Genomic DNA, 14,745 nt, shown 5'->3' with positions numbered 1-14,745 from the left:
AGATTTCAAAGCTGATCCACCCTTCCAGAGCAGTTACAAAACTCAGGTGCAGAAAGAAGCAACCTGTAATGACAGAGAGCAAGGGTGAAACAACACAAAAGGAAAAAAAAATAAACAAAACAAAACAGTGCTGAAGGTAAAAATCAGTCAGTGCCTCATTTCCTACTGGGGCTGAGGAGCCTGAAGTCCTCAAGAAGACAAACAGCAGGTGAAAGATGAGAGAGGGCCTGGTCAAAGCTCAGCTGCTTCTGCAGTACAGGGAGAGCTGCCAGCTGGGGACATTGACAGCTGGGGACATTGCCACAGGGATCACCCAGAGATGGTTTGGGAAGCAGCTGGTACCCTCTGGAGAAGAGGGACAAACAATTGTGCCCCTTTCACCAGGTTCACCACCAAGGGTGATGGGGGATGGCCCTGGCAAGCTTCAGAAATGGGAGAGATGAGAAATACAATGGGTGCAATCCCTGCCCCCTCCAAGGAGCTCTTCACCAAGAGCTTCACCCTTTGCCAGAGTGCTGACTGCATTCAGAAAGATGAGCAAACTCAACTGCACCCTTGGATTTCTCCCTCTTCAACAGTGGAAAGGACTCCAGGTTTGTTCCAAACACAGTGACACTTTCCACAGACTGCAAACCCTGAAGCCCCAGCTGTTCCTTTCCTAGCTGTACATTAAAGGACAGGACTCAGGATCCTTAATGCCCCTGCAACCTCTCCATGAAATGGGGCTTAGCCTCCAGGACCTCCATCTTCAGGTGTTCAGAGGAAGATATTTGCATGAAGAATAAGCAGATACATTACTCTGAGATGTAATTTTAATCTGACACATAATTAAAATACACCTTCAGTCATATTAATCAAGCCTAGACACAGTAGCCAGAGAAAGAAGCAAGGCAGGCAGAAATAGCTCCCACTTGAGTAACCAGCAAGAGCTGCACAATGAAAAGAAAGCCTGAGAGCTGCTGGTTTGATGGCTGTCACCCAAGGACTGTTCCTGGCCAAGGCTGCAAAGCACCAACCTGAAAAGCATCCTAACTCTGCCTCTGGCAGCAAGTGGCTTTGGAAAAATGCTGGTGGGAAAACAATGACCTCTTGTGCCACCTTATACAAGCTGGGAGTGCAGCAGGACTCAAGGAATGAAAGCTGTGGTGCTGCAAAAAGGTAAAAATAAAAAAAAGCTGTGGGTCTTATAGGGCAGTCAATGAGCCCTCATTATCTTTTATTCATCCTCAAAGTTTCAGGTTTAGAGGTCAAACTAAATCCTCCCCAGTTCCTGCTCAGGACTTTTTGAATAAAGCAAGAGATCTTTTTCTTCTAAACAAATCTGTTGTTGTTGAAGGAAAGCCAAAAAAAGCCCAGCAACAGCCTAAGCACAGGAGACAAGGTGTTCCCAGAGCCTCTGTAAAGCAGAGAAGTCCCTCTGGGAGAAGAGAGTTTGACACTTAACCTGGCTATACGGGGGATTTTCAGTCAGCTCTACAAAAGGGTTTATTCTATAGGTTTTGTTTTCCACCTGCATTTGTTTAAATCTTGAATTAGCTTAAATCAAGAGATTTGAAGCCCAGGACAGCAGGGCCAATCATCTGATAGCAATGGCAGGTCTTCAAATTCAGCTGGATGGAGAACATGGCTTATTTAAACACTTGCACTGATTCATCTCACTCCCAACAAGACTGCAGAGCCTTCCACCCCTCTGCCTTTCCTCGACTGTCCACAAGATATGCTTATTTTTTAAATTAACAGAGTAGGTCCTCACAATCTCTTAGTTATCAAACCAGCCCAGTTGCCCTTCCTCCGTGTACATTTTGTACAGGAACGTTCAGATATCTCCTGTAAAAAAAATGAAGATTACCAGGAAAGAAAACAATTACACTCCAGACCCCGGCTGCCCCACCCAGCAGACTTTAATTGTTCTCATTACTCTCTGCCCTTGATGTTTCCCTTAAATGCATCTCAGTAAACAGCTCTGCTGTTCTGGATGGCCACTTACCTTTTGTTTTCCTATCCACTGCAACAGGCTTTTTAGTTTCTGCTGTAAGCAACAGCTCATAAGGGTGTTCCTCTTCCTCAGCTCCACTTCCCTTGCTCTTCCCTCGTGCAACAGAAGCCTAAAGAAAGACAGAATAATGGAGTGTTCCATGAAGCAACTTTATTTATCCCAGCAATAAAGCACAAGTCTCTTTATGCCATGGCTGAAGTAAGGAATTGGCAGAGGCACCACCTTTGCTGTGGAGTGAGGTCCAAAATGTAATACATCCCACCCCACCTTAAAAAACCCACCCAAACCCCCTTTATTTGCTATTATTTCAGGTTGCTGACAGCTTTGGAGAACTAAGCAATTCACTGCAGGCAGCCTGGAGAGGGGAAAAGTGCTGAGACCTTTAGTCCTGTTCATCCCAACTCAGACTTATTGTTGCTGTTGGAATTTGCCTCCTCATTCACTGTTTGGTTGCTGGCCCTAATGAGGCATGGCTGGGAAAACAACAAAAAAAACCCCAAATCTCTACCACCTTCTCAGAAGTCTCAGACCCTGCATTTCCAACCTCAGGGTGATCAGATATTTAGGAGTAAAGAGCCCTCAGGCTACACTCTATAAACTCAATTTAACCTCTGGATGTGCAGCTCCCCCAAGCCTCTGGTTACAGCTGCTCTGTGATGTTGGCAGAGCCTCCAGCAAACTGCTCTGGAAAGGCACCATCCACGTGCAGGATCCTGCATCTTGCTGCAGGATCCAAAGGAGCCTTGCTGCAGACTCACACGTGTTGTTCTATCTCAACACCAAGGCTGAGAGGCACCCCACACCCTTAGAGAACCACCAGTGCCATCCCAGTACTAACAGGGCTAAACTGGGATCCAAAGCACCCTGCTGGGATGCTCAAGCTGCCTTTCAGTACCATCTCTTGGCCAGCCCCTGGCAGGTTGATGCAACCAAGTCCCCAAGAGCCACGTCTGCCTCCAGCCAACTCTGGTGGGGTCAAACCCAAGCCAGGAAGGGAGTGATTCCTACCTGCTGCCAAGAAAGCTCTGAACAAACCTCCCCAAGGAAGGTTCTTGTCCTGCTCACAGCCTCTGAGAAAACTGCCACTGTCTAGACAGCAGAGTGAGCACCATTCTTCCCCAAAGTGAAAGCACCAAGATTTGCTTGGAGGACAAACAGGTACCTACCCAACTGCAACCCTGCCAGGAGCCCTGGAAGCTGAGGGGGTCTTGGGAAGAGGCAGCAGCACAGAGAGAGCCCTAAATCTGTGTGCTCCTTCTAAGCCCAGCTGGCTTTTAAATCAACTTTCTCAATGGGAGGAAACAGGCTGTGTCCAACAAAGAAAGGATTTATTCTGCCCTGCTTCAAGCATGAGCTGCCAGGCAGAGCTGCTCCTTCCCAGGTGAAGGAGCTCATCATCAGCAAATTAAGGAAAAAAAAAACCCAAAACCAACTTCTACCCAGATGGTGGCACAAAAACATCAGACTGTAGCAGTAGGTAAAAGGCTCTTGCCAGAGATCTTGGAAAAATACTGCACAGCAGCAGTTGTCAGAGCAGTTGTAGCCTGGACTTCAGGCCAGGTATTAGTGTACTCCTAAAAGTCCTGCAGGTTATTGTGCTGTCTCTTTCAAATGAATGCATCTGAAGGCAGGAGCTCCCTAGCAGCACACAATTCCCAGCTTTTGCTGGCCTGGTTATTCTATGTTCTCCAACTCTCATCCTTCTAAGCTTTAAATAGAGTTTCAGGTTCAAATTCACTCCAAGGCCACTGTTTGCTGGAGAACTGTGTTTGCTCTGCAGGCAAAAAATCAAATAAAACTGTCTTCTCATCTTCCATTTATTTATAACATGCTGATATGCATAAATATTCACTATTAGCACAGGCCCAAAGTAGGATGGTAATAATGAGAATGCTCTTTAAAGTGTGCTTAACGCAGAGCAATGGGCTTTGAAAGGCTTTTTAAAAGGTAACTTGCCTCTTTTCTCTCTCCTCCCCCACCAGAACTGCAGACCCAACTGCTGGAACAATCATGGTGCTTTGTCTTTTGTCTGCACTTCCCTTTCGGAGATGAGCAGTAAACAACTGAAACTGAAGTTTAATTTGACAATGCAAACTGTTATTCAGCTACAAACCCAGAAGGTTTCTGCAGATAGTGAAAAAAGGCACTCAAGCACCTCCAAACAATCAGCTCTTTTGCTGCTCTGTACCAACGTTTCTCCAGGATGGAAGTTAAAAGTTTCTTGTTTATGCACATCTGCTTTGACTGATAGCCCTGTCTTGGCACCAGCATAAAAAGACTACTTTTGAAACTAGGGTTTGGCCCAACCCCAGAATATTCAATGACTAACTGTCCTGGCTCTGCTGTGAGCCCAGGTCTGGGGGATGGCAGCTCAGGATGCTGCAACCAGACGTTTACAGCATTCCCCAGACATAATTTCTGTTCACTCCTGCCCAACCCAGAGAGGCCACTGAGCTGATAAACACTGGGGCAAGAGGCAGAACAAGCAAAACACCCCAGAGGTAGCATGCAAAAAAAAAAAAAAAAAAAAAAGGATCAGACCCAAAGCAGCCTTATGGGTACATCTAAAAGGTCATTTCCAAGTTATAAAGTATATCAATGAAATTGGTTGCAAATCAAGATCTTCCCAGCAACTCTGTGTACAAGTCTCTCTGCCAGTAAGATTTTAACTGATCATGTTTCCAAAGGCATTCCTGGCAGGACAAACCCAGCAGGTGTTTTCTAATTAAACATGGCAAGATAACCCAGCAGGAGCAGCCAATGCACATTTTCCTTCCTCGTGTTTTATCATCATGAACAAGTTCTGCTTTCCAATTATGCCCTGACCTGCTGCCCAGCTCTCCTCTGCCCAGAGCTGTCATGGGACTGGGATCACAGCCTGCAAAACCATCTGAAAAGCAGTGGAGAGATCAGCCCACAATGTCACATTTCAATTTCACTGTCTATGTGCTGGTTGGAGCTCTCTCTCTAAGTCAGGTCTGTGTTTCCTCATGTCTCGTGTAGATGTGACATACTTCAGGAAACAGATCCCACTTATTCCTTGCAGGAACTTCACCAGATCAGCACATTCAAAGCATCTGGTGAACCAGTTTGCTCTGGCAGCTCAGGGCAGAACACACTTTACAAACAACCCACTCCAGTTGGAAAAGCAAGATTTGAGTTTGGCTTTGAAGATTTTCCTGGCTGTCCACAGAAGTTACCAAGACACATTTCTGGTTTCAGACACATCCCTGTGCACAGGGCTCCTGCACAAGCCCCTCAGAGGTTCACAGGCAGGTGAATAAAAATGAGCAATAGGAAGCTCAGGAGCAACAGTGCAGTAAAGGGAAGCTTTGGTTTCACCCAAAAGCAGCTCCCATGCATTGACTTCTGCAGCAAATTGTTTTAACATCTGCTGTGGCAGATTTCTGGCTGAATTCAAGCCCCTGCTCCCTGTTGACACCAGTAGGACCCAGAAGCCCACACATCTCCTCCACAGCTGGAAGCTGAGGGGAAGCAGGAAGCAATGGTCCTCTGGGTCTCAGCTTCAAGTGAGGATGCATTTGGTGGGATCATTACAAGTGGGCAAGAGTCCACATGACAACGTGATGCAGACAAATTACTTCCTAAGGGAATTCCCAGCCAAGAATAGGCAAGTAAAGGCTGAAGGTCAACACAAAGGTGCCCTGGAAGAACTGCACAAAGGAAGTTCCCATGGCAAGTGACAGCAGCAATGCTGGAGTGAGAGAAAACCCCACATTCACTTGCAAAGGAGGCAGTGTCATAGCTGGCTCCTTCCAAATTATTAAAACTGTTCATTAAACCACATGCATTACAAAACATGCCTCACATACCTCACAGGAAGCACCGTGGCCTATCTTCTTCTCCACATGCTGATCTTCCTCTTCATCAGGGGGAGGCTTGGCAGGAGGGGGTGGACGTTCTCTCTGTGGTGCAGAAGATCATTGTCAACTGCATTGTGTTAAAGCACATCCCCTCCTGCTCCCACCACCACTACAGCCACACTCCTGGGAACTTAGCATGGTCAGGACCTCCTCAAATTAACTTGGGAGGAGGAGGGTTTCAATCCTAAGAGCACAGAGCTTGGCAATGGTTGCTGCCTTTCTTCCTCCTCTTCCTCCTCTCTAGCAGGAGATCTGTCTGGGCAGGGAGCTCTTTCTGCAGTAGTGGACAGGCTGGTGTTGAGAACACAAACCACCCACTTCTGCTCCACACTGCACAGGGCTGGCTCAGCCCCACACAAGCACCAACTCAGCTTTCAAGAGAATGAAACTGCTGGGGTGGAAGGTGCTGTGTACACAGGTCCTTGGCTTCAGAACTTGAGCCAGCTCGTTCAGAGCCAGCCCGGGCATCTCCATGGCACAGCACAGGGAAGGGCACTCATGAGGTCATGCAAACAAGGAGGAAGGGAAGGCTTGCCAGTCCTGGCTTAACCAAACTGTAACGTGATTCCAGAGGCACCTTTTAGAGTGAAAAGCCCGAGGGATAAAGAGCCAGCGCACTCCTCAAGTTGCCTGTGGGCAGAACACGTCCCCAGGGCACCTCCTGCCCTGCAAGAGCTCCACCTGATGGCGACGGGAAAGATGGCAGAGACTCCCAAAATCCCAAGCAAATTTTGGGAGGAACTCTGGCAAGCTCCTGGAGCACATCCCTCTTACCTCTCCCTTTTCACACCCGTTCAGCCTCACCTTTTTTATTTGTGACAGAGCTGGGACACTGTTTCACACCAGCACAGTTCAGAAATGGATACAAGTCACCAAGATTTAGTTAATAACAGCACAGTGCTTACCCTAGAGAGAGATCTACCCGAAATGTGAAAGCTTTTGTCTCATTTCTGCTATATATTTGCTAAAAGTACAGACAGAAAGATGCACCTCTTTGCAGAGAGGGATGAAGCATGGTTACAGTACTGCCAGCAGTTTCATTGTTCACTGCTGCTTTGCCTTTTGTCCAAAAATACATCCATGGAGCAGGCTGGGTAACACCAACCTGGAAACAAACCCTGAAGCTGTCACAGCAAGGCCAGCACCCCACCTGCCCCAGGGCTGCCCCACCACGGATTGCCAAGGGGGCAGCAGATGCAGCTAACAGAAGGTGAGGAAGACTTCTTTGGAGAGAGTTCCAGGAGCTCTGCATTGCCTTGTAAAGCCTTGAGTACCCTCTACAGATCTCTGCAAGTAATACACAAGAAAAGCTCTGTTTCTGCTAGCAACTAGTTTCCAAGAGGATACTCTTGAGAGCCTTCTCTTGGGCAAAGCAGAACGCAAGAGAGATAAGAAAAAGGCTTCACACAAAGTTTCCAAAGCTTCCTTCCAGACAAGAAGCTATGTCCTGAGAATACAAAACTCACAGGCACCAGGATTCAAGTGCCAGGAAACAGAAGGATGCCACACGAGCCAAAACTCAGGCATGAAGAAATGGCCAACAGAGGTTATGTGAACACGGTGAAAAAGGAGAGGCACCTGCCTGCTCTAACCAGGGGCTGGGATGGGCTTAAAGATTTCCTCCAGCTGGAGTTGGCAGCCAGCTGCAAACTCAGGAAAATGGAGCTAAGATACCTGTCCTAGGGCAAGCAGACATGAAGACACAGAGCTACATACAGGCCTGACTCCTGCTGCCTTGAGACCCGTTGACTCTGCCTCCTTATTCCCAGATTCCCGATCTGAAGACCTCCCACTGGCAAGGCTGTCCAGGGAGTGGCAGGAGGTTGCATTGTACAAAGCTTCATAAGGACTTTCCTCCTCTGGGTTCACATCAAAATCTATGATCAGTTCAGTCACTGCTTTCTCCACATCACCTGGGAGAGGAAGAGAGAGACAAACACCTCAGCAGGGCTCTCTCCCACCCTTGGGAATTCAACACTTGCAGGAAGAAGGGTGCTGGAGACTGCTGTACACAAGCCTACCCTGAGATAGCAGGCAGATGGGCTCAGGGGCTGGAACAAGGGGTGCTTGGACACTTTTCTCTGCAGCTTTGGCACTTTTCTTCCCAATTGTGTAATCTGCAAGGAGATGGGCAACCAGGTCAGCTTATGGCAATCTAGTTTTACATCCACTTCAGCATATGGTGCTTCCTCCCTTGAGCAGGGAAGGCCAACTGTCAGCTTATTAGGGCTCCAAAAAAAAAATAACCAAAGTACATTATTAAAACTTGCAGCTCAGATCCCAGAATAGAAGCAGGCAGCCTCTTTAATCACATGCACAAGGTTAAGGATGTTCTTTGAACTTTTACAGAGTCTTTAATCAGAAAGCAGCAAAGCTCCTGCATGGACATGATGTCATGGAGCAGATTACTTCATACTGTAGGTACAAGCTGCACCAGTACCCAGAGATGCAGCCTGGGCCTCTGGAGTTGTGAGACAGATTCTAACTGTGGCCCCCTAACCCCAGACAACACCAGAAACATTACATTTACACGAGTGAAGTCAGCCAGCAACATCTCCTGGAGGCATCTCACTTACAGGGGCAAACTGACAGCATTTACCTGCAAGAATTTCAGTTTTAAAGCCCATCTGTGTCTCCAGTTTCAGGATACAGAGAATACCTACCAGCCTCACAGGCAAAGCTTAATTAAAAGTCTGCAAAGTGCTTTGAACCTGCAAAGCTCTCAAAAGCAAAGCATGAATAATGCACACCAGTTGCATTCACTTCTGATCTTTCTCCCCACAGCTGAGAGGAAATTGAGACAGCATAATTACAAGGTATGAATTTAGCTAAGATGCCACATTTCATTCCCTGACTTGGAAAGGCACAATGGGCCAAGCTCCTTTATAAACCAGAAGTAATCAAGGCCCTTTCTGTAAATCTCATCTGCAAAATCCATGTCCAAGCTCCACAGTGAAGTGAGGAGCAGGATGTAAAATCTGTGGATAACAGTTTGCCTCCACAGACACATGGATAGCTAATCCAAAACCACTCCTAAAGCTATTACTTTGCATGCAGCAAGCAGATTTAGGCTATCTTTAATTTTAATTAACTTCTGAAGTGAGTTAAATGAAGCTCAATTAAGCCCATTTATACTGTTAAAGTCATGCCACACTCCTTCAGCAAAGGAGCCAATCCCCTAAATCCACCCCACAAAGAAGTTCCCCTGCAAACATTTGGTTTGGAGACAGTTCACCTGGGTGTTTAAACACCATTCCTTCCAACACCTGCAAAATTCTCATTGAGGCACCTCAACTGTCCTGAAGCTGCTTTGCTTTCAGCACCTGCCAGGACTAGAGACCAAAATCCTGTCCTTGCAGTGGCACAATCAGCACCCCAAATGTCTCCCTCCTACCCACACACAGAGCTCCATCACTTACCTTCAATAAGAGCTGCTATGTGTTGGCTTTTCTGAGAAGGAAGTTCCCTCACAATATCCAGAGCTGTCAGGCCTCTGTTATCCTTGATGTTCACATCAATACCTACAGCAATAGGTGCAGAGAAGGCAAAAGCAAGAATATTTTCTAGCTGCGTGCAGGTTCATCAAATCAAATCTTACATTTATGATCATCCCTGGGGAAGGGAAGCTAAAAATACTCTAGAGGCAGACCTCAAGCCAAACACCAAGTGAAAACCTCTCCTAGAACCCTCTCTGAGGAACTCTGATAGCTGGTTGGAGAAAAATGCTGCCACTATAAAGGTGTTTTCTCCAGTTTTGGGTGAAGGGATCACCACCTTATTGCTTCCAAAGGGGATCATTCTCTCACCTGCAGCCAGCAATATTTGTACCACATCTGTCTTGCCAAACAAAGCAGCTTCGTGCAAAGCACTGCCTTTTTCAGTCTGCAAATTAAATGGAAAAACAGCATGAAGCTAGACAGTGGGGAATGGTGATGGAGGCACGTTTGAGAAGGTTACAGAAGCAATAAATAAATGGCATTGTATAAAAAGTGTGGGCTAGAGTATCTCCAGCTGAGGATGGACTATCAGTGCTGAGATTTTGGAGTGGAAAATGGGGATGGTCTCTTCAGAGAGAGATGCAGGCCCAGCTCAGAGACCAAGGAAGGACTGTCTGCAGCTCAGCAAGAAGTCATGTCTTGAGGAGGAAAGACAAGACCACCACACAGAAGCTACTGCTGTGAAAACAACACATTCACAAGTGGCTTGATGGGAAGAGCCACACTTGGCCTCCATTGCTATTCAGAGCAGGGCAGAATAGCTGAAGCAAAAGAGTTTTTTTCCTGCCTCACTGAGCCTGGGGCTCTTTGTCCAACCAACAAGCAAGCACCAAGCATGCACAGCACCAGAATCCCTCTGAGCAGCCTCTCAGAGCAACCAAGAGCTGCCCAAACAGCCCAGATGCAAACAAAGCTTCCATAAACCATCCCTCTGGGAGGAGAATCAGGGGGAGCTCTCCACATCATGCCCACAGGTGTCCTCAGAGCAGCCCTTCCCACACACCTGGTAGTTGCTATCCATGCCAGCATCCAGGAGGACGTGGACAACAGTTTTGTGACCGTTGCGAGCCGCCAGGTGCAGGGGGGTGTGTTTCTTAGTGTTGCAGCTTAAAAGGTTGGGGTGAGCATTCAGGAGCATCTTGACCACTTCCAACCTCCCGTAGAGGGCAGCCAGGTCCAGGGGGGTCTCAAACTTGTTGTTCCTCATGGTGGGGTCAGTCAGCTCCTCCAGCAGGACCTTCACCACCTCCGTGTGGCCGTACTGCGCGGCGCAGTGCAGCGCCGTCTCGTTGTCGTTGTTCTGGGGAGGGTCACAAAATCCAAGACATCAGAACTGGGGGAGAACAAAGCTGCTCCGTGCCTCATTCAAACTCCATTCATTAGAAAAAAGAAAAAAAAAAGACTGAAAATCAACCCAAAGCAGCTGGGAAGCAGAGAGCCTAATTTGAAACAAAGCCTGGAGCGACGTTTCCCCCGTCTCAATAATCATTTATTGATAATAATAATAATAATCATTGGGGTGTGGACTTCCCCATCACCACCTCATCAACTGACCCACCCAGTAAAAGCTTCAAAAACACTCAGAAAAAATGAGCTTTATTCAGATACAGGGAATCTGGTCTATGGGAAATAGGTGCCATCAGCTTTCAAAGCACTGAGGTCAAAACGAAGGGACCACACTAAAGCTGAAGGGGTTGCTGAGCTGGATCTGGATTCCCAGCACTGCTGCTCAGGGAGCCTCTTATCTGTTGGCAGCATCTCCCTCCTCTTTGGGGTGCCCCAAAAATAAAAAGGCTGCAATAAACAAATGGCAAAGAGCAGCTTGAGTTCTACTTGCTGGAGCTGAATCAGCATCACTTTAGATTTCAACTTCAGTTGTTTCAAATCCTCCCTCTCCTGATTCTAACAGTCACCTCTGCACTCCTGAAGCTGCCCCTCTGAGAAAGGGAGCACCAAGCTCCATGCAGTTTGGGAATTAGAAAGCAGTGCTATGAGATCACAGCACTAACAAGCTGAGGTCTCAGGTCAACTGAGAGGAGAAATGGCCAAGGAACAGGAGAACAGCTCCCCAGTGAAAGCCAATTAATGCATGCAGCACCTGCCAGGTTCAAGATCAGCAATGCAGGGCACTGAGAGATGAGCAGCCTAAGATATTTCACCTGCAGGTGCAAAATAGGAACATTGCCAGGCTTAAAGAAGCCTTTTCTCAAATTAAATTAATCCCAAGTTTCTAGCTTTAGCACTGTGTGTAATACACAGGGGTTTCTGTGGAAGGGCTTCAGAAACAAACTCTCTGCTAACAACTTGACCCAAAAAACTTGAGTATAAACTGTTACACACTTCAACTTTAGCTGAAAGAATTGTGGTTGAACTTTTTTTTTTTTTTATGGAACTGTTCTCAAAATAGTAAGAAAACAAGATAACAAGAGAATGTAGGTGTATTGATGGAGTTAGAAGTTTAGAACTAGAATTTGATCAAAATACTTTCCTTTTTGCTTTGAGAGCTTTTTTGGACACCAGCTTGTAGGAGCAGTCAATATTTCACAACCATGCAGCTGAACTTGCTCTGTAGCACAAGTACTTTAATCCTCTTAACCTGCTAAGTCATTCTAGGGATTCCAGGAGTCATGCATGCAAAGTCCCTTTTGTTTTTATCTAGTATTTGCATCATTTTTCAGCTGTGTGAAAAGCCCTAAGGGAAGCAAGGAGTTCTGCAGAGGCTCTCTGCAGCTTGTAAAGCAAAGACTGAGGCAAAAAGCAAAAAAAGGAAGCAGAAGCAGCAGAAGTGAGATATTTAAGAAGGTGAGGAAAGCAGAGCATCACTGTTAATGCTGAAGATCAAAGCCAAACACCAGGCTGGAGGCATGGAGGGGCAGAGGCAGCCATGGTGAAGGAAGGCACAGACAGGACAGAAGGTGCTGTAGAATAAAGAAATCTGCACATAAAATACACACAGGGAGAAGGGGAGAGAAGAGAGAACTACAGAGCTCACATCTAACGAGGTATTTAAAAGGCTGGTAAACAGCATTACTCTTATTTGTCAGGGAAGGGAAGCTGGGTACCAGTAAGTCCTCAACACACCCAGACCAAAGCCCTCCTGCAGCACCAGGGAGCCTGGCTGGTGATTTTAGAAGAAGAAGAAGATAATCCTGGCCCCTCTGGAGCAGCAAATATCTGCTGACAAACCAAGGAGTAACAAACCAAGTTGCTAACAAACCACTGCTCAGCCCACACTACTGGGGATTTCCACTCTCCCCCTCTCACACCTCCCTGGCACAGGGACCACAGCCTTTTGCAGCATGCAGCAACTCTAAAGCCCTTCCTGCCAGCTCCTAACATCCTTTAACCACATAATTGTTGAAGATTTCCTCCATCTTCACTGCAGTTTAGCCTTATTTTCCTTAAGCAGGCCGGGGCTCTGATACTTGGAACAAAATCCTTGGGACCTTCCTCCTGCAACAGGTAGTCAAGTCCCCTGAATCATTTCAGCAAGTCTTTTCCCATCACAGACTGTACTGGAACCTCCTGCTCTTGCAATAAGTCTGTTTCACCTGCATTTTGGGAGACTTCTGAGCAGCCAAAAATACCAGAGCAGTTTCAAAAATACCAGAGCAGTTTCAGGCAAGGACATTTGCCTCCCTTCCCTGCATCGTCTCTCCAAGCACAAACCAGAGCAGAGCCTGAACAATGAGCAGGAGTGCTCAGACATACAGATTTATCCAAGATGGAAAAATAAAATTCCTTTCCAGCAGCTAGAAGGCATATGGGTTCAAATTTCAAAACTTCTTAGAAAAATAGAGCACTCAACAGGACCCAGGGGGGCTGCATTCTTGCAGGAATCCCAGCATCCTCCCCCCCACCCCAGTTCACAGTTGGGAGTGAGAAGCTGGGCTTGTACAATCCCTGCCTACAGACCACAAAAACACCAAGAGAAACAGAAATGCCTCTGCTTTTGTATGGGCTCCATCATGTTTTTCAAGCCCTGGTAACAAGATACACAGCTCCTCAAAAGACACTAAACCAGGGAATGCACAGCCCCTCACAGCATCTCTCTGTACCCCTGTTCTCAGAACACTGTAAGAGGGCTTTGATTGAAGAAAGGGAGAAAGGTTTAAAGAAGGGAAAGTTTTCTTACTTTTTAACCTGCAAAGATTTCAACAGTCAAGTAAACTGCCAAGGGAGACTGTAGGAAACTGTCCCTCCCCAAGGTTTTTGAGAAGGTGCTAGAAAAGCACTACTCAAGAATGGTTTAGGCAGACCTGATCCTGCCTCAGATCTGGGGAAATGGGCTCTAAGACCCTTTGGTCTCATCCAGTTTGTTTTTAAGATTCCCTTGGAAGATTTTAGTCAGTGTGTGCATGTCTACAGGAGGCTTGCCCTGTTGAAAACCTCCTCAGTGACACACCTGAGCCTGAAGCACTGAACAGGGATGTCCCACCAGCACACACTCCACAAAGTTTCAGTTAAAGGCAAGCCAGAACAAAAGAGGGGAAAAAGAAAAAAAATATTAAGCAAAATCCAAACTTCACCAGGAGGTGACACCCAAGGCACATCCCAAGCTCAGGCACAAAGCAGAAGAGCTGCCTGGGCAGCTGAACCATCTCTCCTTTCCCTCCTTTCCCAGCACACAATTTCCATCAGCATCCCCACACTGCAGTGCCAGGAGCAGAGTAACAAACAGGCCTCCTTCCTTCCAACAGGTGCCCAACAATGCCAAACACATTTCAGAAGAAAAACCAAATGATCCCCATATGTCCAACAAGCTTTTGAGAGCTCTGCGGGTGGGTCTGCTGCCCGGCTTCATTTGCAGCCTCCAGATGGTTGGCTTCCACTTTTCTCAGCAGCCCATTTAGATTTATAGCACTTTAAAACCCAATCTGCATGATTCATTTGCTTCCAATTAAAAAAAAAAAAACCAAAGACAAAGCCAGTTTGTGCAGTGCCCAAATCTGAGCTATGTGGCAGCTTTTCCTGCTTTGGTTCTGCTCAACTGATGGGTTCCTTCATACAAATTAAAGACTCAAGTTTAAGGTGACAGGAGTTGGTGACACTTCCATCTCTTAGCTTCACTTCTATCATTTGCTTTCCACAAGTCCTTCAGGCCTGTAACATATTGCAGGGACTCTCTATTGAACAAAAGATGGTGAAAAGGAAGCATCAAAAGAAGCTGTTAAGAATTTCTTTAGCTTTTAAGAGAGCGAGAAGCTTCTGGCTACATCTCTCCCTCAACAGGATATTAAATTGCAGTGCAGCCATATATAAATGCTTTCTCCCTTTTTCTAAATATGCCAAAATGTTTGGGAAGAGGAAATATCTCACTCTGATCATTTCCACATGACATCTCATGCTGCATGGGAACTGAGAAGCT

General features: G+C 46.7%; 1 protein-coding gene across 16 annotated transcripts in view; it reads right to left on the bottom strand.

Moving 5' to 3' along the window:
• Positions 1 to 14,745, bottom strand: part of ANKS1A (ankyrin repeat and sterile alpha motif domain containing 1A) — a 107,164-nt gene that overhangs the window by 59,421 nt on the left and 32,998 nt on the right. For all 16 annotated transcript variants that reach the window (XR_011730550.1, XR_011730549.1, XR_011730551.1 and 13 more), the window contains 7 exons: positions 10,381 to 10,677; positions 9,687 to 9,762; positions 9,300 to 9,401; positions 7,902 to 7,997; positions 7,597 to 7,793; positions 5,830 to 5,922; positions 1,988 to 2,105 (listed from right to left, as the gene is read on the bottom strand). Coding sequence is in view for 13 of the 16 variants with exons in the window: in XM_071768371.1 (XP_071624472.1) it covers positions 1,988 to 2,105; positions 5,830 to 5,922; positions 7,597 to 7,793; positions 7,902 to 7,997; positions 9,300 to 9,401; positions 9,687 to 9,762; positions 10,381 to 10,677 (979 nt within the window). In the remaining 3 variants the exon portion in view is untranslated. The remainder of the gene's footprint in view (positions 1 to 1,987; positions 2,106 to 5,829; positions 5,923 to 7,596; positions 7,794 to 7,901; positions 7,998 to 9,299; positions 9,402 to 9,686; positions 9,763 to 10,380; positions 10,678 to 14,745) is intronic.

This window comes from Heliangelus exortis, chromosome 25 (genome assembly GCF_036169615.1).
Source record: "Heliangelus exortis chromosome 25, bHelExo1.hap1, whole genome shotgun sequence".
NCBI lineage: Eukaryota > Metazoa > Chordata > Aves > Apodiformes > Trochilidae > Heliangelus > Heliangelus exortis.
This window is presented reverse-complemented; position numbering and strand designations above follow the sequence as displayed.